Source organism: Dipodomys ordii, unplaced genomic scaffold (assembly GCF_000151885.1).
Source record: "Dipodomys ordii isolate 6190 unplaced genomic scaffold, Dord_2.0 Scaffold37, whole genome shotgun sequence".
NCBI lineage: Eukaryota > Metazoa > Chordata > Mammalia > Rodentia > Heteromyidae > Dipodomys > Dipodomys ordii.
In genome coordinates, this window is record NW_012267253.1 from 4,485,420 (window position 1) to 4,509,863 (window position 24,444).

The 24,444-nt window shown below is 39.1% G+C and overlaps 1 protein-coding gene across 2 annotated transcripts in view; it reads right to left on the bottom strand.

The window, feature by feature from the left end:
- The window catches only part of Thada (thyroid adenoma associated), a 314,583-nt gene that overhangs the window by 135,763 nt on the left and 154,376 nt on the right, over nucleotides 1-24,444 (bottom strand). For both annotated transcript variants that reach the window (XM_013017946.1, XM_013017947.1), the window contains exon 29: nucleotides 3,206-3,374. In XM_013017946.1, the coding sequence (XP_012873400.1) occupies nucleotides 3,206-3,374 (169 nt within the window). The remainder of the gene's footprint in view (nucleotides 1-3,205; nucleotides 3,375-24,444) is intronic.

Genomic DNA, 24,444 nt, shown 5'->3' on the forward strand with positions numbered 1-24,444 from the left:
AGAATACCTTTTTCCTTATAACTTAAGTCAAACTCTTCCTCAATAAATGAGAACTTTCTAAACTCCAATATGATCTCTTGGGCATAAGTAACCTAATAATAATATTAAGTCCCCAACATGAAGAATTTTGGCAGTAAAAATAGATAGTTAATTTTATTTAAAAGACAGTGCAGTCTTGCTAGGGTTGTTTCCAAATGAGGTAATTTCCATGGCTCTTACTTAGCCTTTATTGAGACTTAATGCCATTTATTCCTGGTGTCTAAGAACTTGCTGCATAATTTACCTTTTCTGATATGTACTATTTCCATACACTTCAAAATTGCAATTATGAACCTCTTGTTTTGCAAATGATTAAGAAATGAATCACACAAGTTCATTCATTTCTTGCATGTCCTATAATTTGAGTCTTTATGCCAGGGTCTAAGAAAATTCAAAGATCAGCACATTTCTTATTTTCAAGGTATACTATAGAAATATTCTGCGGTTTGATATATTTATGTAAACATTTTTAAAGAAGTCAAAATGTATAATTCAAGAAAATGTTCTGTGAAAGAATTTGTTTTCTGATTACAAAATGATTTCCTGCTCTTGAAAATAATAACAACTTTCTATTGACTTAGCTGGTCCTGAAGGTTCCATGGGGATTATAATTTCTTTCAATCCCTAACATCTCTTTTCCAGGTGCATGTCTGCTGATTTCAAAGGTAGCTTTATGTGGAGCAGGAACTCACAAACTGTAGTTTCCAACTCAACTTAAGACTTGCTCCACGAAGAGCCACAGAGTGAAACACGGCTATTTATTATAACAGAGGTGCCACCTAAATGGGCAGACACAGAAAAACTTTTCGCATGCATTTTACTTCCTTTGTTCAATCAATAGAAACAGTTGTAAGACTGAAAGCATGTTTGACAAACAGGAGCACAATAACTAGCACCCACACTTTTTCTTTTTAAAACAAGCCCTTCATCTCCCCAGCACTTAGGAACAAGAGCAACATAACCTCAGGGTGAGAAGGTTTTTATCTTTCCACAGAGTTTCACATTATAGCAACAAAGTAAATTTGAGACTATCAAAGGCAGCCCAGAGAAGCACAGCTACACTACTAATAGTATGAGGAAAAGTAGGGGAAGTCCACTTGTGCAACTGGTGAAAATGTTCAGAACAACTCCAACCATACCACTCTGCCAAATCCAGCCCAGAATGTCCCTTCAGTTGATCCCTCTGACAATCCAGGCATTCCTTCTAACTCAGCTACATGCACACTTTGAAAAATCGGTTCTGCTTTCCTTATGGTCATTGGCCCCTTTCTGTTAAAGCAGCTAGTGACAGACACAGAGATCTAACTTGTTTGAAGAAATGATGATCTTTGACCCTTTGTAGCCCTCTCCAGCCAAGAGATTAACCTCTATCCCATTTCATCATAGATATATTGAGGCCCCAAAGAAGAGGAATGCCCAAGAGGTCCTTGTAAGAAACCACAAAAGACTTGTATTACACATAACAGAGCAGATAGGATCAAGAATCTAGGCCTTTGAGGGGATGGGCAGTCTTTTTAGGAAGTCTACGATATCAACCTCCTTTCAAAATTATGTGAACACGTTAGCTGCCTCTTTTACTTTTATTCTCTTGTCATGTGCAGTGGCATTAATAGAGACTTCAAGATTTGTGAGGGTATCTTCATTAATGATGAATGGAGTATATGCTTAGAGATTCTTGTGTTTTACTATTTCTTTCATTTTATTTCCTAATTAAATATTGAGAGGCACAACTTCTTTGAAAACCTCAATAACTAAGTACGTAAAGAAGTCCTGGAACCAATTAAAAACTACCAATCTAGGATTTGAGTCTGATCTGAACTGGTAGTTCCCAGATGAGGTGATTTATTTTTTTTTTAAATCCACCCGAGCCTTTCTCTATGGCACTTTGTCTGTCTGGGGGACTGCTTCCCTCCATTCATCTGACTACCTCCTTTTAGTCTCTGCTTAGACATCACTTTCTCTATGATTACATTCCCTGACTTCCCAGTCACATAGTCACATAACACTGCCCACACTGCATTGAGATTGCCTAATGTACTTCCAGACAAGGACTGACCCAGTCACTGCTCGGTCTGAAACATAGTAACACATACTAAGCATTCAATAAATACTTGTTGAATATATAAAACAACCAAGGAAATGAAGCAAGAAAGATATTATATTCTCACCTATAGATAATACTAAAAATATTAGTTACTAAAAGTATTAGTTTCCATTGTAGGTCAGGCTCATTAAAATTATGATAATAATATCTGTATTTTTCTTACTAAACACTTTATATACACTGACTAATCCATTCTTCACAAATCCTTATGAAGTATATGTTACTACTGCCCTAGTTTCATAAATGAAGACACAGATGTGCCTTCAGGTGGTACAGGTTAAAGACTGGATTCAGACTCAGGTACCTGCTCAGACTCCCATGGAACTATACACAGCCCTCACATCAGCAGTACAGACCTCAGTGTAGACATACATATTCTGATAATATGTACTTGGATATCAAGACCAATTCTAAAAAAAGTGCTGCGCATGAACCAGGAACATGACCTGGTATTTAAATCCCATATACAACACCACTTCATGTGAAGGGTCACAACACAATGTAAACAAGACCTTTCCAACATTACCTGTCCCCAAGTTAAAAGTCCATTTCTCATTTATTTGTTGTTCTTAGATCTTTCCTAGAACAAATATAAAATTTGTATATCTATTCAAAATAAAAAGTATTTTCTATAGCACAGAGGAAACAGGAAAGAAAGGTTTTGACATTTCCATGTTCTTTCCCTCATGTGTGTGACTTTCCCAGTGCTTTTTGGGCTAACTTTTCTTTCAAGGCATGCTCAACAGCTTCAGAGTGAACAAGGAGTGGCCTGGAACGTTCTGCAGGTCCTTGATAGGAAAATAATGTTGTAGGAAAAAAAAAAAAAAAAGAGGGTTTAATGCAAAAGGACAATCTTCCAGAATCACAATGGAACGCTGAATTCAAGTTTGGGATGAAAAAGAATGTACCTGCAAGATATGTGATCTTTCTAAAAAAAATAAGTTCTACAGATAAAGTTACAAGCCTGTGTGTCAAGTCTTCACCTGCTAACAGTTCATGCGAAACTAACATTCAGCTGTTTAGCGGTGTTTGATAGACATCACACACAAAAACATTACTCACCTGGAGAAGTGTCCCATGAATATGGTTTTGATAGAGACGCTGGTCAGTGTTGTTGGGGAGTGTGGCCAGCAGGGCTCGAATGGTATTAGGAATTTGGTCTCTCATAACAAATGGAACCAAGGCACGAGCTGCCATTTCACGGGAACGATAGATAGATGAGTGACCACACCTGGAAAGAAATAGAAACACAAGACCAACTCAATGCTCCTCTTCACATCTGCACCACTGTATATGCAGATTTTCAGCTAGAACAGCCAGAGAGGGGCTGGTAGGAGCTGTTCCTGATGCCAGCTGATGTCTTACTTTGTATTTGCATTCATTTTACAGATGACTTTGCTTTAGTGAAAAATATAATTAGCAACTATACTTTTTGTGTTCATTGCTTGGAAGATGGCTCAGTGGTAGAGTGCTTGCCTTGTATGCATGAGGCCCCGGGTTCTATTCCTCAGCACCATATAAGCACCATATACCACTGTGGCTCAAGTGGTAGAACATTAGCCTTGAGCTGAAGAAACTGAGGGACAGAGCCCAGGCCCAGAGTTCAGGCTCCACAACCAACCAAAAAAAAGAAATGTGAACTAACTTTTTGTGTTCATTTTTTGGGAAGGTTTTACTATATAATCTGTGGTGGCCTTGTATTTACAATCTACCTCCTGAGTACTAGAATTACAGCCAAACATCATCACACCTGGCCACATATATAATTCAATCACATGGGATTAAACACAGGCAGGTTTTGGTAAAAAGACAGGCAGTAGTAAAAAAAAAAAAAAAGGCTTACTCTCAACAATAAATATTCACTGGGAAAATGATGAGCAAAATCACTGTAAGTGGCATGAAAATATAGTCACCATCTGTTGTCTTTGAAGTACCCATCTTGTAGTTGGCAAGATAAGAAGTACATTTGGAAGACCAAAGTACAAAGCAGTATGGGGAAAATTAGCTTTATCTTAAATGCTAATGGAGAAAGGATGGGAATCAGAAAAGAATGTTCAAGTAAGCAAGAATTCAAGTACTCAAGAGACAGTGGTATATTACGCAAGGGTAGCAATGCAAGGTACAGGTAGATGTGTCTGGCTGAAGAGAAAGTTGATAAATAACAATGGATGTTAAGGCTAAGAAATGTTCAGGCCACACAAACAGCAGGCTACATGTGCTGAATTTATTGTTAGAGAATAAGAAATATGCCTCAAGCCACCAAACCCTTGCCAAATCCTTGGGGGCTGACTCACATACAAAGAGATGGAATTAAAAGCTAGTTCTTAAATAAGGAGAAGTCATGGGCAAGTGGTATTTTGAGATTCTACAAAGGTCACTGGAGAGGCAGGGAAGCCAAAGGCCCTTGACTCTGTAAACACTTAGAACTTGAGAAGCCACAAGCATTTTGCTGAAATTGTTGAGAGCCTTCCCAGATACAGGACTGATTGAGAGGGAAGTACAAAGTTTTAAGTCCTAGATAAAATAAATTCCTAACTAGAACTCTCTAGGCTTCATGATCTTTTATCCACTTAGAAGAGAAAGAAATGTTTAGGTGCTAAGATAAATGAAAGGGAGATCAGAAGACACAGACTTTACAGTGTAAAGTGTTGGCCTTTCCACTTTTTTCAGAATTAACTAGTGTTCTAATAAGGTATTACTGACTGGTAAGATCTGGTCAACTAGGGCCATGACCACGTAGGTTTGGCATAGAAAGGGACAGAGCCCTATGAAAGTTTCTAAAACCTCAGAGGTGCCACCATTTATCTTAAAGTAACAAAAAGAATACAGATATATTTCTGTACAAAAGGAATGAATTAATCAGAATTTCATCATGGGAGATATGAGGAGGAAGAAGAGACAGAGGAGGGACTGAGGCGACAGATACCAAGTAAGTGAAAACGCTGTTATTTCACCCCTCAAGAAGGCAGGACCATCAGGCAGTCAGTCCTATCAGCTTCAGGATGAAGAGCTCATCACACATCACACTGCGAAAGACACTAAGAGCTCAGAAATTATACATAGGTAGCTAGACTTCCTGCTGTTCCTTGACTAGGTTTTGACAATTCACCCATCTTCTCATTTATTGTTCTTTAAAATGATTAAATGTTTAACCTGTAATTGGCAAACACAGTAAAATGTCTGATTTAGCCTATCGGGGGGAAAACTTCATTCAATGACAAAGAATAGGAAAGACTGTGAAAATGCCTTGAGATTTAATTAGTAAATGACCTCACCCAGCATAGTAGTCATTTGCAGGAAGCTTTTCAGGCTGGCTCCCACCCCAGCAACACATACAATCTGTATTATAGTATGTTTTATGTTAGGAAAAGATTCTTGTATATAAATTTCCCTTCAAATACAAATAACTCTTACATGGTTACAGATGTTTAGTTTCCAATTAGTAGTAACCCAACACTAAAGAATGTCCCGCCTTTTGCTCCTGACCTTTTGCAAATGATGATTTCCCTAAGGAACATGGCATCCATAAAGAAGAGAGAATGGAAAGTGGGAAGAATGCCAGAATGTTCTGCTTTAAATACTCTGTTTTAGGGAACTTACTAAACCCATGTAGTCAGGTTAAAAAGCAAAAGCAAATTTCCTCTCAAAAAGTAATACAATTGCCAAAGAAAAAAAGAAGCCAATTTGTAAAGAAATATTTAATTAAATAACAATCATTAGAAAATAATGATTAAATGTATTTTTAACATTTTCTAGCACAAATTGTTTAATTGAAAGGGTAGACTTTATAAATATAAACACTATTTGTATATATATGTAAACACTTAAAATCCACATTTTTGACAGCTATTAGAAGGGGGTATGTTGAGGAAATTTTGAATATAGTGGCTATTAGGATAGAAAATTAGAACAATTGCATTTTCATTCTGCTTTGGACACTGAGTTTTATATTGTAACCTGTTTTGAATGAGGGGGGGATGGAAGAATAGAAGAAATGTAGGGGAAAGGAAAGGGAAAGAGGAAAGAGGGAAGGGAAGGGAGAAGGGAAAGGAAGGAAAGAGAGAGGGGAGGGAGAAGTGGGGGAGAGGAGAAAAAAGGGAGGGATGGAGGAAGTAGGGAAGAGGAGGGAGGGAGGGAGGGAGGGAGAGGAGAACTATTAGGGCTGAGGAACATGGCTCAAGTAATAAGAGTACCTGACTTCTAAGCCTAAGGTCTTAAGTTCAAACCCTAATACTAACCCCAGTTCCCAACAAAAAGAAAGAACAGAATGAAAAAGAGTTCAGTGGAAATAACACACTACCCAGCACTCTGAAGTGCTCTCTGTAAGAATACTCCAAGAAAGGAATTTGGAATTACAAAGCTGTTACATTGTACTGTGCTTGTGTCTAGTGTAGTTACCAGCAGATTCTGAACTGCAGTCCTTTAAGTGGACCTAATGAGAGAATTAAGACCATGAACTAAATTCCCCCCACCCCCTTCTACCCCCGCCCTCATGGGGCTTGAACTCGGGGCCTGGGCACTGTCTCTAAGCTTCCTTGGCTCAAGGCTAGTGCTCTACCACTTGAACCACAGTGCTACTTCAGGCTTTTTTCTGTTTATATGGTACTGAGGAATCGAACCTGGGGCTTCAGGCATGCTAGGCAAGCACTCTACCACTGAACCACATTCCCAGTTCCCACAAAGTAATCTTCACTGAGATAAGACAATGAATTGATAATAAACTTGCTCTTATGTAGAAGTATGTGAAAAACCTCTAAATGGGCTAACTGAATTTTTGTATTAACATTTTTAGAAACAATAGTTCATGAAAACATAATGGAATCTAATATAAACTTTGGACTTTCTCACAAGAGATTTATGAATGTACACATACAATTTCCCATACAATTTCAGGCTTATGGCACACATCCAAATCCTTGGGGCTACTTCCCATTTAGGAATTCTCTATGCTCCTTTACACACATCGGATGATCTGACAGTGTGTCAGTCAAGTGTGTACTCTTCATGTGATGCAGTAATGGAAAATTACGACATCATTCATGCCACCAGCTTAAAGGGTTTTGTTTACTTTGTTTTTTGTGCCAATCCTGGGGCTTGAACTCAGGGCATTGGCACTGTCCCTGAGCTTTAATGCTCAACGATAGTGATCTACCACTTGAGCCACAGATCCGCTTCTAGATTTTTAGTGTTAACTGGAAGTATGAGTCTTGGGGACTTTCCTGCCCAGGATATGGCTCTGAACTTGATCCTTATATCTCAAACTCCCAAGGTGTGGTAGCCCACCTTCGAGGGTTTTTTGGTACTGTTCATGGGTACCTATGGGGTGAAACTTCAAAGGGAAATGGTTAGAAGAGCTGGAATGGGTTTCTGGAGGAGAAAGACTATCAGACTGTCATTTCAGGAACTCAGAGAGCTCAGAATGCCACGTGGCTGACGCCACTCAGCCTTTACCCCTCTTCACAAATGGTGCTTCTAGATCTTCACCTCCTATATTTATTCTCAAAATCTATTTTCCTGAGAGTTTTCAAAGGTTAAGTGGTTAGGTAGCACCAAAACTTTCTGTGCTCATCCCAAACTGTAGGGACACTGAGAACCCAGCACAAATACATACTGGGTTAGGTGCCACAGCATCAGAGAGAAAAGTTACTGACTAGGCCAGAAGAAATCTACAGCCAATTGAGGAAAACAAACAAAAAATCAGCCAACAATTCTCAGGGCCATGATGGGTTAGAATAGGACACCCAGAGAAGGGAGGTCTGAGAGATCATTCCAGCATTGGCTAAGTGGGATCAAGGCAGAGAATGCCTGGATTTGGCAAAAAAAAAGGACTTCCTCAGTTCTGTATATGAACCTAATTGCCCTTCAGTGTACCCAGGCCAAAGGAAGTGGGGTTGATTAAATGACTATTTCATGCTGACATTGGTCATGTGCTTTAGACATTTACTTCATTAATCTTCAAGGTCAGTGTCATTCTCACAAAGTGAGGAAATTGAGGTTTCCTAACATACCTTGGGATGTACAACTACCAAGTGGCAAATCTTACATTCTAATTAGTGTATGTTCACTTGCAAAATTTAGTGTAAGATTTTACAGTGTAGTTGACAGAGATTTGGAAAAGACCAATGTTTCTCAAGAAACCTGTTCAACCTGATCACACTGACACAAGGAATCAACCAGATTCTTGTTAACCAGACACTGTTTAAAAACTTTGTGGGCTAGGATATAGTTCAGTGACAAAGTGCTTGCCTAGCAAGTACAATGTCCTGGGTTCAATACACAGTACTAAAAAAAGAAGAGATACACAAAAAACATACAAATGCAGTTAAAAACGTCATATGTGGTTCATCATTTAAATATTACAAACTAGCATAGTTGGGAGAAAACTTTTAGGTAAGATGGAAAACATTTTTACAGTGCAAGGCATCTCTTAAGACTTCCTTTTTTTAAAAAAAGCTTTATTTGATGGTCCGTTTCATCTGTAATGCCTTTGCACTTTGCAGGCCACTGCAATGACTCCTTTCACACTGCGCCCTTGGGAAACTCCTCTTCATTTGAAATCTGCTGAGGAATAAGTTCTTTTGTGAAGTCTTACTGCACTTCCTCTGGCCAGAACCAATCACTCTTTCCCAGTAAGTTAGTCCAACCACAAGATCAACTCTGTCAGTTCATTTATCTTCCCACAGCAGCTCTTGGCCACCTTGGCTAGCAGTCTGTTCAACTTACCTTGAAAGCAGACATAGGAGCTCCCTACCCCTTCATCGTAGAAGACAAAAGTACAGGAATTAAGCACATGCTTTGGAATCCAAAGACCTAAGTTTAAATCTAAGTACTACCACTTACCAGTGTATAACCTTGGACAAGTCAGTAAATTCTTAAGTTTTTGCTTACTTGATAGGGCGGTTGTGGGCTTAAATGAGATAATGTATGTCAATACAGTACCTACTAGACAGGTAGCAATCAATAAGTGAGAGCTATAATTCACTGCAGCAGGTGGAATACTTTGAAAACTTACATCCTGTACCAACATGCAAACAAGTACAATCATTTTTCTCTACTGTTCTATCTTAACTCTGGCCTGGGAAATAGCCTTGCTATATCAAATAGGGCTCACAAACTCACAAATCTCTACTCTTCCTCCTCCCACCCAAATGGGCATTAAAGGAGAGAAACCCAGCCACCTTCTCTCCTTGGGTTTCTCTGGGCTTCAAGGCTCACTTATGTCAATATCAATTTATTCTTTAGGTAAAGGCCTCAAGTCTTTTTCCTGTTAACTCTAGTATAATATATCAAAGATTCCTTTTTCATTATTTTATGTGAGTTTCACATCTTGATTTCAGAAAAAAACATATACATGTGGGTATTTGTATATGCCTAAAAACAGGTTAGTAACCAGGGAATTTGAAAAAAGATGGCGATTCTATGTGTTTTGTGATTTTAAATTAACCATGTTTTTGTCACATATATGGCATTCCTTGAGCTCTTCTTCCACATTCTTGGGAGTTCAGTGATGGTCAAGGATGCTCTAGCTAGATTCCCTACTTGTCCAACACCCATTTTCATTTCATCAACCATCACCTGAATACACATTCCTTTTGCCTACAATTCAAACCTCTGGTTTCTCTTCTCTTTCTCCTTTCTTTCTTTTTTTCTTTCTTTTTCTTCTTTCTTTCTTTCTCTCTCTCTCTTTCTTCCTTTCTTTAGCGTGTGTGTGTGTGTGTGTGTGTGTGTGTATGTGTGTGTTATTGTTTTGGTCAGTTGTGGGGCTTGGATTCAGTGCCTGTACACTATCCCTGCACTTTAAGCCACTTTAAGCTCCACTTTCAGTTTTTTGGTGGTTAACTGGAGATAAGAGTCTCACAGACTTTCCTGCCCGGGCTGGCTTTGAACCAAGATCCTTAGATATCAATATCCTGAGCTAGGATTACAGGCATGAGCCACTAGCGCCCAGCTTCAAACTTCTAGCTTTTACTGTACCTAGCGCATCAATTTCTTTATTCAAATAAATTTCTTGGAAGAATAATGGCTTTACGGTTTCTCTTTCTTTTGTCAGTCATAGGACTTTAACTCAAGGCCTGTACACTGTCCCTGAGATTTTCTGCTCAAGGCTCTACTACTGGTTTTGAACCATGATCCTCAGATCTAAGCCACCTGAGCACCTAGGACTACAGGCATGAGCCACACCAGTAGCCAGCTGTTAGTAAAGTTTTTAAAGAATGATTTTTAAAACTTTCCTTTTTGGAAAAGTGAGAGGAAAATAAATAGTTAAGCAAAAGATGGTATACCAGATCTGATGGGCAGAATGTTTAAACACCTGTATCTAATAGGTAGTTCAAATGAGTTAACATTGGTGAACTCTAATCAACATGTTAAACCCTTTAAAATATTTTTATGAAGAAATGCCAGTGGTAATGACCACTTGAAAAGTACAGCATGTGCCGGGTGCTGGTGGCTCACGCCTGTAATCCTAGCTACTCAGGAGGCTGAGATCTGAGGATCGCGGTTCAAAGCCAGCCCGGGCAGGAGAGACCGTGAGACTCCTATCTCCAATAAACCACCAGAAAACCGGAAGTGGCGCTGTAGCTCAAGTGGTAGAGCGCTTGCCTTGGGCTGAAGAGCTGAGGGACAACGCCCAGGCCCAGAGTTCAAGCCCCATGACCGACAAAAAAGAAAAGAAAAGAAAAGTACAGCATGTGACCATTTGAAACAAGCCCAACCACTGAGTCTGGGCCTTGGAAGATGTATGCTTTTGAGGTTATCTACTCTTTGTCTTCCAGTTACCAAGGCTTTGCCCAGGCTTAACTACCAGAGTGTCCATTCTAAATTAAAATGGTACCTGTACAGATATCTGGGAATTGGCCTTCTCACTTTGCCCTGCAACACTTAGCCACATCATCAATTAAGACATGGGTCACTGAAGCAATGGTAATAGCTACTTGCATTCATTCTATTCCTTTTAGTGCTAGGAAGTAAAGTGAGGAAATTTTCCAACAAGAAGAGGTCAAGGTACGCAGAATAGTAGTTCCTTTTAAAAAGCTTTGGGAACAATATGCTTTATCCAGAATTATTAATACTTTTTAAACAAGTGAAAGGATGCATGATTTCTGAATCTTAGCTCTTATCAAAACAGCGATGAAGTCTGAAAATTCTATTTCATCTAAATCTTTCAACATTTTTTACCTAGACAAAAACAAATACAATTTGAAACTAAATTTTTGAGATTCCAACCAAATGTTTTAGACAGCTGAAAAAGAGATTTTTCTCTAGAGTACTGAAATGTCTACCTTACTTAATAATAATTCTTTCCTGACTCTGGGACATTGTGGAGAAGACTTTTTTTTTCAACATCTTAATGAAGACACTAGGAGTTTAGGGAGCAAAAGAAAAAATTATTAATTTCAAACTTTATCCAAAGTAAAATGGAGTGTTATAAAGTGAAAAATATATGAATATAAGCAGTACAAAACATTCCCAAGCAAATGAATGTGGCTACAAGCTTGAGTTTGAAATGTTGGCAGAGCCTTCCCTACTAGTCTACCTGCCAAGACATTTCTAGACCTATCAGGATTCTCAGACTGGGATGAGCCCAGGCAGAACAGAAGCTTTTATGCAAGCTAGATTAGAGACATGCATATTCCTCTCAGTGACAACTCCCTTCATCTTGGGTCTACACTGGCTCCACAGAGACCAACCCATTGTCAGAAAGTTGCAGATTCTTTCACAGGCTGAACATAACCCCTGGCCACAACAAGTCTTCCTCCCTTGTAGGTAGTGGATAGGTCTGAGAATCATCTGAATAGGAGGTTGGGTCTGCTTTCAGTGTGGTCACTGACCAAAGTCCAAGTTCTTAAAGTGAGTAACACACTTCAAACTCACCCACCAAACTTTAGAGTGTTCTGCACTTATACTGAGATCTTTCAGTGGGTAGTCAATTTAAGAAACTACACAAAAGTACAAAGAAAATTTATCTTTTTCAACCATACTATGTTTCTGTGGAGGATAGGAGGAGGGTTTAGAAAGAATTATTTTTATTGCATTCCTTAATTACCTCATTAAGTAATTAATATTCTAGAACTTATGGTAGTTCTCTATTACTATACTAATACAAATTTATCATTCTGGTATTCAAAATATTCTAAGCCCAGCCTAAGATTGGTTGGAGAAAGAAGTCACAGGTATGCCAACTTTTCTTTTTTTTCTTTATTTTTTGCTTGCTTGCTTGCTTTTGCTGGGAATCAAACCCAGACCTTGGGTATGCTAGTCTACCACTGAGCTATACCCCTAGCCTTTCTTCCAAGCTATCTTTCCTAAAATTTTAACTTAACTTTTTGGGGTGACTTCTTTACTTACTCCTAAAATAACATTAAAATCAAAGCATCATCTTGTAAGTCAAGTGACTGTTCAGCCTACAATGAAAATTTAAAAATAGTCTTTTAACTCTGAAAAATTTCATTTACTTTCCTTCTGATGGGATTCAGATGTTTATAGTAAAACCCAAGGGAAAAAATATAGGCGCATTTACTGGTTTGCTGGATGTCAGGCGACATGTTAGGTACTTTCAGATGTTTTATCCCATGTTTAGAGCTCAGGGAAACCCTTAAAATAAGTATACAGTGTTATATAAATACATGTAAGTTTTCATTCTAGATGGCCTAGTGGGAACATGTACAGAACAAGGAGTTACCAAATAAAATGTAACCACAACCAAATAAAGTTCCTTGTGCCAGTTTCCTTCTGTTTTGATCCAGGGTGTGGAATGCTTTACAAGCAATTTACCTCAGTAATTCCAATTACTGGAACTCACATTTGCAGATCTCATCCATAATGAATTGGCAGCCTAAATATGTTTCCTACTGCTCAATCTTGTGTTTACCTGAACAAAGCCTTTAAAGCTTTATAATGTGTGCCTTTAAGAAGGGCAAATTAGTCATAGGACTTTGACCCAAAGCCATCCACCAAACTGTAGACTTTGTAGCATGGGTCAATCAACAGTCTATGAAGAATCCACATCAGAATGGGGTAGGTTCCACAAAGGATGTGGCTGCTGTCCTCTCTATCATTATTGATCACCTCAAGTCTCATCACCTAGTCATTCAAAGTATCATATTTATTTAGAGAAAGTTCAAAGTGTTTCACAGAAACAGTCTTCAACATTTTGAATGACAAAAAAAGATGTAGACAGTCATTATATTGCCAGATCTCCATGGTCTTGGAAAAAAATATAAATGGCCATCTGCTTTAAGTGACTATTTTGATGAAGTAAAACCTACTAGAAGAAAAAACACATGGTTGCTTGTTATCTTTTTAAAGGAGACTACATTTAAAATATCCACAAATTAAAATATTAGTATCTAACACTGCGGCCACAGGCAAGTTACATAATGTCCTTTTACATCCTTGTCTGTAAAAGGATCTTAGAAGAAGTGATCTCTAAAGTCCCCCTCAATAACAAAATCCTATAAATCAACGGACATTTAAACATTCCAGGAAGATAGCTATCTTTTTTATTTTAACATATCTTTATGATCTCTCTTGTCTTGTTCCATTGCTTAATCTCATAACAATATTGATGTTGATAATAAAAGTTTTATGTCTAACACTAACCACACTCAGTCTTCCTCCAGTCGGAGCCAATTTTCTCTATTTTGACTGTCTGTGGAGTTGGAGAACAAATGATCAGTGTTTTCTACACAGGAAACCCCTTCATTAACTCTCCTGGAATCCTGTCATTAAGGCACCCCGACTCTTCCCTTCTGAGGACTACATCCACCCAAGTCATTTCATCAAACAGACCTTCCTCTTTAGAATCTAACTAATTATTTTGTCTCTGTAGAGCTAAACAAATCTGCCCAACGCCAATAGCTAAAACAATGATTGGTGCTACTGCTGGATAAGAAAGTGGACCATTTCTTTTCATATGATTACCCTGCAGAGAATGCAATTTGTTTTTTGTTACAGCTAATTAATGCCCCTGAATGACCTTCCTTGGGTTTCTTAGCAACACTAAAACCGAAATCAAAATGAATGAATTTTTTAAAAACATAAAGTACATGGAAAATCTTGACAAATTCCCAAAAACTGCACTTTTTTGGCCTGGAAAAATAGCACAAAAGAGCAAAGGATATCAAGATGTTAGCAACTAACCTGCCCCCAAAAAGCTATATATTTTGCAGTTAGGTAAATCGAGTCAAACTACAGCATACTTACAATAGCCCAAGCAGACTATTGCCAGCCTGGTTTTAAATAATTCCCAGGAAAAGTTTCACATATTCCTTTGTCTTAAGATTCATGTTTATACTGCCACAGTGAAAAAGTACTTGCTTCAGTAAAATTACTTTCTTGCTGTAATTTAAATTTTTGTTTTACTAGTTAAGGCCAGGGAAATAAATGAACTTACGTCTAAGAGATTTAAGCTCCCAATATATTCACAATAATGAAAAAAAATAAACAACCCAATTAAAAAAATTGAATCAAAGCTTTGAATAGACACTTTAGTAAAGAAGACATATGGTTGGGCAATAAGCACATGTAAAGATGCTCAAGTTATTTAGTCATTTGGGAAGTTCAAATTTCAACACCAATCAGATACACTACACATTAACTAGAAAGGCTAAAATAAAAAGACTAATGATAATCTTGTGTTAGAAAGGTCATGAAACAACCGAGACTCTCATATTCTTTTGGGGAGGGGAGTGTAAAATGGTACAACTGCTTTGGAAAAGAATTAAATATAAGCAGTGGTACTCACTAGACACTATGTTGAAAACTTGTGGGTGGGGACAGGAGGGAAAAACTGGAAAAGAATGAGGGGTGATACTTCCTAAAAAGAAATGTTCTCTTTACCTGACTTATTTAACTGTAACCCCTCTGTATATCGCCTTTATAATAACAATAAAAAATAAATACACACCAACCATATAGTCTACCCATCCCATTCCTGTATGTTTACCATAGGGAAATAAAATCAAATGTCCACAAAAATGCTTCTACATCAAGTCCCTAGTTACTTATTACTAATACTACACATTGGATACAACATTAATGTCTATAAACAGGTAGATGCATAAACAAGTCATGGTAGATCAGTACAATGGAATACTGTTGTTAAAAATGAACTAACTATTGATATAACAACAAAGCTAAATCTCAAAATAATTAAGGTGCGTAGAAAAGACTGACAGAATAGCTTAGGTACTATATGATTCCATTATAATAACATGCTAAAAAATACAAATTAACCTATATAGTCTTAGCACAGGACAGCCACTGATAAGTGATAGAGACATGTTCATACTTTACCTATACTGGATTTATGGGTCTACAAAACATATCAAATTGTACAGTTTTTTTTTTTTTTATGTCAGTCCTGGGGCTTGAACTCTGGGCCTGGGCACTGTCCCTGAGCTCTTCAGCTCAAGTCAAGTACTCTACCACTTGAACCACTCCTCTACTTCCAGTTTTCTGGTGGTTAACTGGAGATAAGAGTCTCATAGACTTTCCTGCCCAAGCCGGCTTCTAACCACAATCCTCAGATTTCAGTCTCCTGAGCTGTTAGGATTATAGGCATGAACCATCAACACCCAGCTCTGTATACTTTATTTTAATAAAAAAGCTTTGATGGTGCTAGTGTTTGAATCAAGGTGCTCCCTAGGCAAATGGCCTCACATGAGTATCACCCCAGCCCATTTTGCCTTTTCACAAGTTCTTTTCACATAGTTCTTTTTCACAAAGGGTCTCATGTTTTTGTCTTTTCTTCTCCACCAGCCAGCACTGGGCTATGTATGATCTTCCTTGCTCTGGGATTACTAGCAGAAACCACTATATCCAACTTGTTTTCTTTTGGGGGGGGGTGTCTGGTCGTGGGGCCTGAACTCTGGGCCTGGGCGCTGTCCCTCAGCTCTTCAGCTCAAGGCTAGCGCTCTATCACTTGAGCCACAGCGCCACTTCCGGCTTTTTTCTTTTTGCTTATGTGGTGCTGAGGAATCGAACCCAGGGCCTCATGCATGCAAGGCAAGCACTTTACCACTGAGCCACCTTCCCAGCCCCCAACTTGTTTTCAAAAATAAAGAGCCTCACTAACTTTTTTGCTTTTGTTTTTGGCCGAGGGTGGATCTGAACTGGGATCTTCCTATCTTGCCTCCCATGTAATTAAACGATATACTCCAAACAGTTGCAGTTTATTTTATGTCAGCTTGGTTTGAAATTCTTTATAAAAAATAACCACTCACATACATTAGAAAAGTTGCTATAATCCTGTCTTATTTTCCCTTCTCAGCATCTACCTTCATTTCTAGAACATCCTTAATTTAAACATACCTAGGTAAAAAGTGTGAAAGATTCCTTCATCAGTACTAGCTTTTCTGTATGCTCTCATAATCATCAAACCAATAAACATTTAAGTCCTAACAATCCTAAATGAACTAAATACCTAAAAATATTCTTTAGGACTATGTTCTGAATCTTCCACAGACAAGCCCAAAGAGAGTACTTGTCTAAATTCACAAAGAAAATGAAGGGGCAAGAGTGGTCAGATGCATCTAACTCCAAATCTAGCTAATTGCCCAAACCTGTATGGTCTTTGTTGTTGTTTTGGAGATAGAGCTTCATTATGTTGCCTAGGCTGTTGGCCTCTTGCCTCACCCTCCTGAATGTAGAGATTATGGACATGCAGCACCATGCCTGGCCCTAAGATATTTTCACAGCCACTCAATTGAACAATCATGGTATATATTTAAAGAAACTGATTTTTGTTACTTTTAAGTGTATGTGGTAACTCAAACTAGTTTCAAATTTGTTAGGTTAGATTTAAGGGACTCTTCTGCATATAGCTATACAACTTTCCATGTGATTATTGAGACTAAATAGTTTTACTCTAACTTGAGTAGATTAAATCTTTTTTTTTTTTTTGGCTAGTCATAGGGTCTGAACTCTGGGGCTGGACACTGTGCCTCAGTCTTCAGCTCAAGGCTAGCACTCTACCACTTGAGCCATAGCGCCACTTCTGGCCTTTTCTGCTTATGCTGAAGAATTGAATCCAGGGCCTCATGCATGCGAGGCCAGCACTCTACCACTGAGCCACCTTCCCACACTCTAAATCTATTTTTTAATATCACATTTTATTTTTGAGGTTTCTGTTTTGTTGTGGGGTTTTTTTTGTACTGGTTGTAGGTCTTGAAGCCAGAGTCTGGGCACTGTCCCTGAGCTTTTTTACTCAAGGCTAGCACTCTTACCACTTGAGACACAGCTCAGCTCCACTTCTTGTTCTTTTAGTAGTTAATTGGAGATACAAGTCTCATGAACTTTCCTGCCCAGGCTGTCTTTAAACTTCAATCCTTAGATGTCAGCCTTCTAGTAGATAGGATTACAGGAGTGAGCCACCAGTGCCTGGCTAATATATTGAATACTTAAAAAATTATTCAAATCATAGGTCATGTTCAATTCATGCTAGTTTGAACCATTCCAAATTCTGGAAATTAAAAAAAATAGCCATAACCCAGAAGTCAGATCAGTGTCCAATTATATTTAACATAGCCCCCCAAAAAAGCACAACAAAATTGCAGTACAAAGTTAACAGTGAAACAAAGTGGAACACACACACACACACACACACACACACACACACACACACCCCGGAACTAATTAAAAATATACTCGTGTTACAGGCATACAATTTCAGTCACAGCATTAGCTTTGTTCAGAAGCAAAGAACATTCCTATATGGTTGAAACCCTCTAACATTTAATTAGGTTGTTAATTTTGAGGAGAATCACCTTACCTTCAAGTCTTTCCTTGGACTGTGACCATGGCTTAATAATTTCATGGTGATTGTATTTTAAGATGGGGGAACATGTCAAGAACGAATATTGGTCATAACCAATATTCTTGCTGTAGCAAGTTTTACATTTACCAGAAAAAAAGATCAGTTAATTCTCAGTTAATTTTAATAGATTATTTTCACAATATTTTAAACATAAAACTCAAGAAGTCTCCACAGTAAGTATACATATATTGAAATAAAAAAACAAGAAAATCCCTAAGTGGTATTCCTTATTTCCTTTGAGTTTGATTGACAAATCTATTTAATATCATCTTACTAAGCTTCCCTCTTTGCCTATCAAAAATAAAAGTCAGCATAGAATGTATGAGTCATTCTTCAGTCATGCTGAGGACACAACCTTAACCTAAGATTAAAACCAAAGTATGATATGTGAAATTTAATACTGTTTAACTTTGGTTTGGTTGAGGTTTAATTAATATAAAATTTCAAAAGAAAACAAAACAATTTGGATCACTTCCGCTCATTTCTGTCATTTCATCAGTAGATTTCTCTGGCTTTGGCTATATTTGCTAATATTGAGAACCTGGACAAACTGGTGGAATTTGGCATCACTTAATTTATAATCTGTTTTACCAGTTTGTACAAGGCACAGAAATGTTCACTCCCCTACACATTTCAAAGCACTCTGTTTATGATCCAAATGATCATTCTGACAAAACCATTAGTCAAGAAGAAAGTAAAGAAATACTTTTTTTTTTTCCCGGTCAGTTGTGGGGCTTGAACTCTGGGCTTGGGTGCTGTCCCTGCGCTTTTCAGCTCAAGGTGAGCGCTCTACCGCTTGAGCCATAGCGCCACTTCCAGTTTTCTATTGTGGTTTATTGGAGATTAGAGTCTCACAGACTTTCCTGCCTGGGCTGGCTTTGAACAGCGATCCTTAGATCTCAGCTTCCTGAGTAGCTAGGATTACAGGTGTGAGCCACCGGCGCCCAGCAAGAAATACTATTTTTTAAAAGAAGCACCTTTCACACCAGAGCACTTTAACCCACGCTGCTTTTGGCAAGACTCTGTTTCCTAAAAATATGTTTTTTGAGCCAGTTATGGTGGTACATGATTGTAATCCTAGTGCTGGGGAGGCAGAAGAAAGAGGACTGAGAAAGTTTGATGCCAGTTAGGACTACATATTGGGACTCTCTCTCAAAATAAAATACTTTTATTCTAGTTCCAATTTTTCTTACCCATGAAAAGGTGGGCTTACTTTTATTGATTTTCAAAGTAAAATTTGATATATTTTAAGTTTATCTTAGCTTCTTATATCTTAACTTCTTTCCAAATCCCTATACCCTCTAGCCGTGTGTGTGTGTGTGTGTGTGTGTTGGTCCTGGGGCTTTAATTCAGGACGCAGGCACTGTCCCTAAGCTTTTGTACTCAAGGCTAGCACTCTATCAATTGAGCCAGGGCTCCACTTGCAGTTTGGTTTTTTTTGTTGTTGTTGTTATTGTTAAGACATATTGAAGATAAGAGTTTCACAGACTTTTCTATTTGGGCTGGCTTCAATTTTAATCCTCAGAGCTCAGCCTCTTGAATAGCTAGGATTACAGGCATGAACTACCAGCATCTGACTTCCCTCTAGCTTTGCTTAAGGAAAAACACTAAATATAAGAATCTAAGTGCCAGTGGCTCATGCCTGTAGTCCTACCTACTCAGGAGGCTGAGATCTGAGGATTTTGGTTCAAAGCCAGACCAGGCAGAAAAATCCGTGAAACTCTAATCTCTAATAAACTACCAGAAAACCAGAAGTGGTGTTATGGCTCAAGTGGGAGAGCACTCACCTTGAGCTAAAGAGCTGAGGGACAGTGTCCAGGCCCAGAGTTCAAGTCCCATGACACCCCCCCCCCAAGAAAACGGGTTGAAGTGGAACTGTGGTTCCAGTGGTAGAGCGCTAGCCTTGAGTAAAAGAAACTCAGGGACAGTGCTCAGAGCCTAAGTGCAAGCCCAAGGATGCGTGGTTGGGGGGGGGGGGGAGGAGAAGAGAGAGAGAATGTGGGAGGGAGGAAAGAGAAGTCAGGAAGAGACAGAGAGGGAGGGAGGGGAAGAGAGAGAGGGAGGAATTGCTGAAATCATGATGAATGTCTCACATATATGCACTCAAAGAGACATCCTTTTTTTTTTTTTTTGTCCATTGTGGGGCTTGAACTCTGGGCCTGGGCACTGTCCCTCAGCTCTTCAGTTCAAGGCTAGCGCTCTACCACTTGAGCCACTGTGTCACTTCCTCAAAGAGACATCTTTATCCAGAGTTCTGAATGGAAGGTTTTTGTGGGTAACAAGAAGAAAAGCTTCGAGGGGCGCTGGTGGCTCACGCCTGTAATCCTAGCTACTCAGGAGGCTGAGATCTGAGGATCGCGGTTCAAAGCCAGCCCAGGCAGGAAAGACCGTGAGACTCCTATCTCCAATAAACCACCAGAAAACCGGAAGTGGCGCTATAGTTCAAGTGGTAGAGCGCTTGCCTTGAGCTGAAGAGCTGAGGGACAGCGCTTAGGCCGAGTTCAAGCCCCATGACCGACAAAAAAAAAAAAAAAAGAAGAAAAGCTTCATGATTTGGAAAAAGGATATATTTAACTCACTCATATTCACTTTATTACTTTCTATCATCAACTTCATATTGCAATTTTGTCCCCAGGTAATAGGGTCTGAGTTTTTATTTTAGGAAAATATGACAGACTAGTCTTCAGAAGCCATCATCACCAATGAAGCAGAAAAGGCTGGTTGAATCACAAGTCAGTAACAAAGTTGTGCTGGGTTGCAGACAGGATTTAACAAGACTGTTTGGGTTGAAATTAGTTTAGTAACCTGTGCTTGGCCATGTAGTAGCTGCCAGACATCAAAGATGAGGTCAACTTATGTGCTCTTACATCTAATCGTGCAGCATTCCGTCACTACCATTTGATAATTAGAGCAATAGACATTACCATTTCAACCATCAAGAAAACCTGTACCTTGGGAAGCTGAGGTGGAAGGAATCCAAGTCTGAAGGCCAGCCCTACCTACACAGGGAGATTGTTGGTTGGGGTGAGGGTAAACCCCCTTTTTCTGGTTCATTTGTGGAAGGAGAGTGGCTATCATAGTTTAAAGTAAATAGTTTTCAGGATGGAAAAGGCTCTTTTCTAATTTCAAACTTTTGTGTCTATACCATGGTAGCAACTGGCCTCTTCATCTTCTTGGGTTCCTTTAAGGTATACTATATGCAGAATTTTGTAGTTCCTAAAGAGATGGACAATGCCTTATATGCATCAAACCTCCCATTCAGAGTAATGCAGACCATTCAGCTCAACCATAAAGTATTGCATATGTGACCAAGGTACTGGAATCTCAGGATGCCAGTATTATTTATCTATTTTTGTTATGGTAAAATGTAAATAACATAACATTGCCATTTTTGCCATTTTTAGAGATATAGTCCAGTATATGGTCTAGCAGTTTTATTTCAGATCCAACAAGACTCTGGCCTCTATGTCTGAATGTCAATTGCCAGTTGATATTCATGGTTTCACAGAGATAAATGCCATTCCTTTTTCAAGTAACCTTCTGGCTTAGGTATTTAAAGCCAGAGTTAATTCAACAGGTTAAGGTTCTTCTGCTTGAGGTGAGCAATGAATTGTCAAACTAAGTATTTGTCCATTTCCTTCCAGATGGAAGATAGAAACTTTGATCTTCTTTTACTTGCCATTAAGCCTCTCAGAAAAGAAGGAACCTACTATTCCCTGACCTTTGGGAGTTTTACAAACTTCAGACTACAGGTCAGAACATAGACAAGGAACTGTCCAAGAAAAACATGCCCCAAACGAACAGGATATAAACAAAGCTATAACACAGTAATTAATGGTAGGGACTTGACTCCCCTCACTTGCTTCTCTGATAACTATCTGGCATTTTATCAGCAGGGTCTTTTATCTGGAAGGATTCACTATGTTCTGCTGCCTGGAACTATTTTGGGAGGGGACAAAGACAAGCTTTCATCCTGGAAAGGAAATGGAACTACATCTAGAAGGGTAAAGAAGAGTCAAAGCTGTAAAAAGACCTCTAGTCTTTCCCTGCAGGAAGGTGAAGTAAAGGGAAAAGAAAAGCCCTGTTTCATTGGAAGCATGGACAGAGTTCTGGTGGGGAAAAAGTCACTGCAGTCCTCTGCCAGGTGGAAGAGGTGAGGAGGACAACAGACCTTCTTCCTTTATTCCCATTTTCACCTTCCCCTAATTCCTTCTTATTATTTTCCTGTCAAAACCAAGAAAGCTCAAATTAATTCATGCTGTTGCATTCATGACTAATAACAACTTAGAAGTAATTTATATTCCATTGAAATGTCTGCAGTAGAAGGGTAAAAATCCTGTCCTAAAGAAATGGAAAAGTCCGCCAGACCGCTGGTGGTTCATGTCTGTAATCCTAGCTACTTAGGAGGCTTGGTAGTTCGAAGCCAGTTTGGGAAGGAAAGTTCATGAGATTCCTACCTCCAATTAACTACTAAAAGAGCCAGAAGAAGAGCTGTGGCCTAAGTCTTAGAGCACTAGCCTTGTGCAAAAAAGGTCAGGGACAGTGTGCCCAGGCCCTGAGTTCAAGCCCCTCATCTTTGAGGCTCAGCTCAAGATGGAGATGTCATCTGAGAGCTCTGGTTGGGAAGAGGACACTGCTTAAGTGCGCTCAAGTCTTTCACATAGGTTTCTACTACCTGAGGGCAAAGTTGGTTCTGCTGAGCAGTTTGACTCCTAAGGAAAAAGGGATAGTCAATTATGTCAGTATTAGTAGTAGAGCCTGTTCCCTTATTCCATTTCCAAACATGGCCTCTCTACTTGGACCTCTTAACAACATGCCATAGGGGGGGAAAACAGTTTTGAATTCTCTAACCTATTTAACTCTGAAATATTTCAAAGGTTGAGCAGCAGTAGCTGGTCAATTCCAAAACCTGCAGCTTGAGGCTTCTAAAGCAGAGCACAGATTGTCCAGTGACACCAGTTCCCTTTCCTTCAAGATGTGCAGAAGTCCTGTGGAGGGCAAGGTTCACATGGAGAGCTCTAAAGACAATCTATAGCTTACAGGCATGAATGAGGCCTTCCCCCTCCCCACCAGCAGCTTAGCTAGCTGACTTTCAATGGGGGAACTCCACCAGAGCATGAAATATAGTGAGGCTGCTACTTTGAGGATATGTTCAATCAGGTAGCAGACTGAAAATATCTCATCAGTCTTTTCAAGTTTCCCCTAAGTCCAGTTTTTATTCAGTGGTGGGACCTGGGCACTGTCCCTCAGCTCTTCAGCTCAAAGCTAGCACTCTACCACTTGAGCCACAGCACCACTTCCAGCTTTTTCTGTTTATGTGGTGCTGATGAATCAAACCCAGGGCCTCATGCATGCAAGGCAAGCACTCTACCGCTGAACCACCTTCCCAGCACCCTACGCTAAATTTTTTGAGGACCCTCCATACTGCTTTCTGGAATGGTTGAACAAGTTTACATTGCTACCAACAGTGTATTAGAGTTCCCTACTGGCCAAATCCTTGCCAGCCAGCATCTGTTACTGTTTGTTTTCTTGATAATGGCCATTCTAACTAGGGTGAGATGGAATTTCAGTGCTGTTTCAATTTGCATTTCTCTTCTGGGCAGAGATGTTGAGCACTCCTTCCTGTGTCTATTGGCTTCTTCTGAGAAGACATTTTTAAACTCATTAGTCCATTTATTAACAGATTGTTCATTTTTTTTTTTTTTTTGCCAGTCCTGGGCTTGAACTCTGGGCCTGGGCACTGTCCCTCAGCTCTTCAGCTCAAGGCTAGTGCTCTACCACTTGAGCCACAGTGCCACTTCTGGCACTGAACCAACTTCCCAGCCCTGGATTGTTAATTTTTTGAGGGTTTAATTTTTAAAGTTCTCTGTACATTCTAGATATTAGACCACTGTCTGATGTGTAGCTGGCAAAAATATTCCCCACTTCTGTAGGCTGTTTTGGTTTTTTTTTAGCTTGTTGGTTGGTTATATCCTCTGTCATGAAGAAAATTTTTAGTTTCATACAGTCTTTCTTTGATTTGCTGTGCTTCTGGATCTTTATTCAGAAAGTTCCTGTGCCAAGGAGTCTAAATTTCTCCCACTTCTTCTTGTAATAGTTTCATAGTTTTCAGGTCTTACATGGAGGTCTTTGATTTTGAATTGATGCTGCTACAAAGTTGGTAGGAGTCCAGATTCAGTTTTCTGTGTGTGGATATCCAGTTTTTTCCAGCATCATTTGTTGAAGAGACTGTCTTTCTTCCAGACTATGTTTTTGGTTCCCTTATCAAATATTAGATGGCTATAGGTCTGTGGTTTATTTCTGGATCTTCTATTATGTTCCACCAATCCTCAGGCCTGTTTGTGTGTGTGTGAGTACCAAGCTGTTTTCATAGCTCTGTAGTAGAGTTTGAAATATTATTATATCTCCAGCACTACTTTTCTTGATAAGGATTACTTTTGCAATTTGGGGCCTTCTGTGGTTCCAAATGAATTTCTGTGTTATT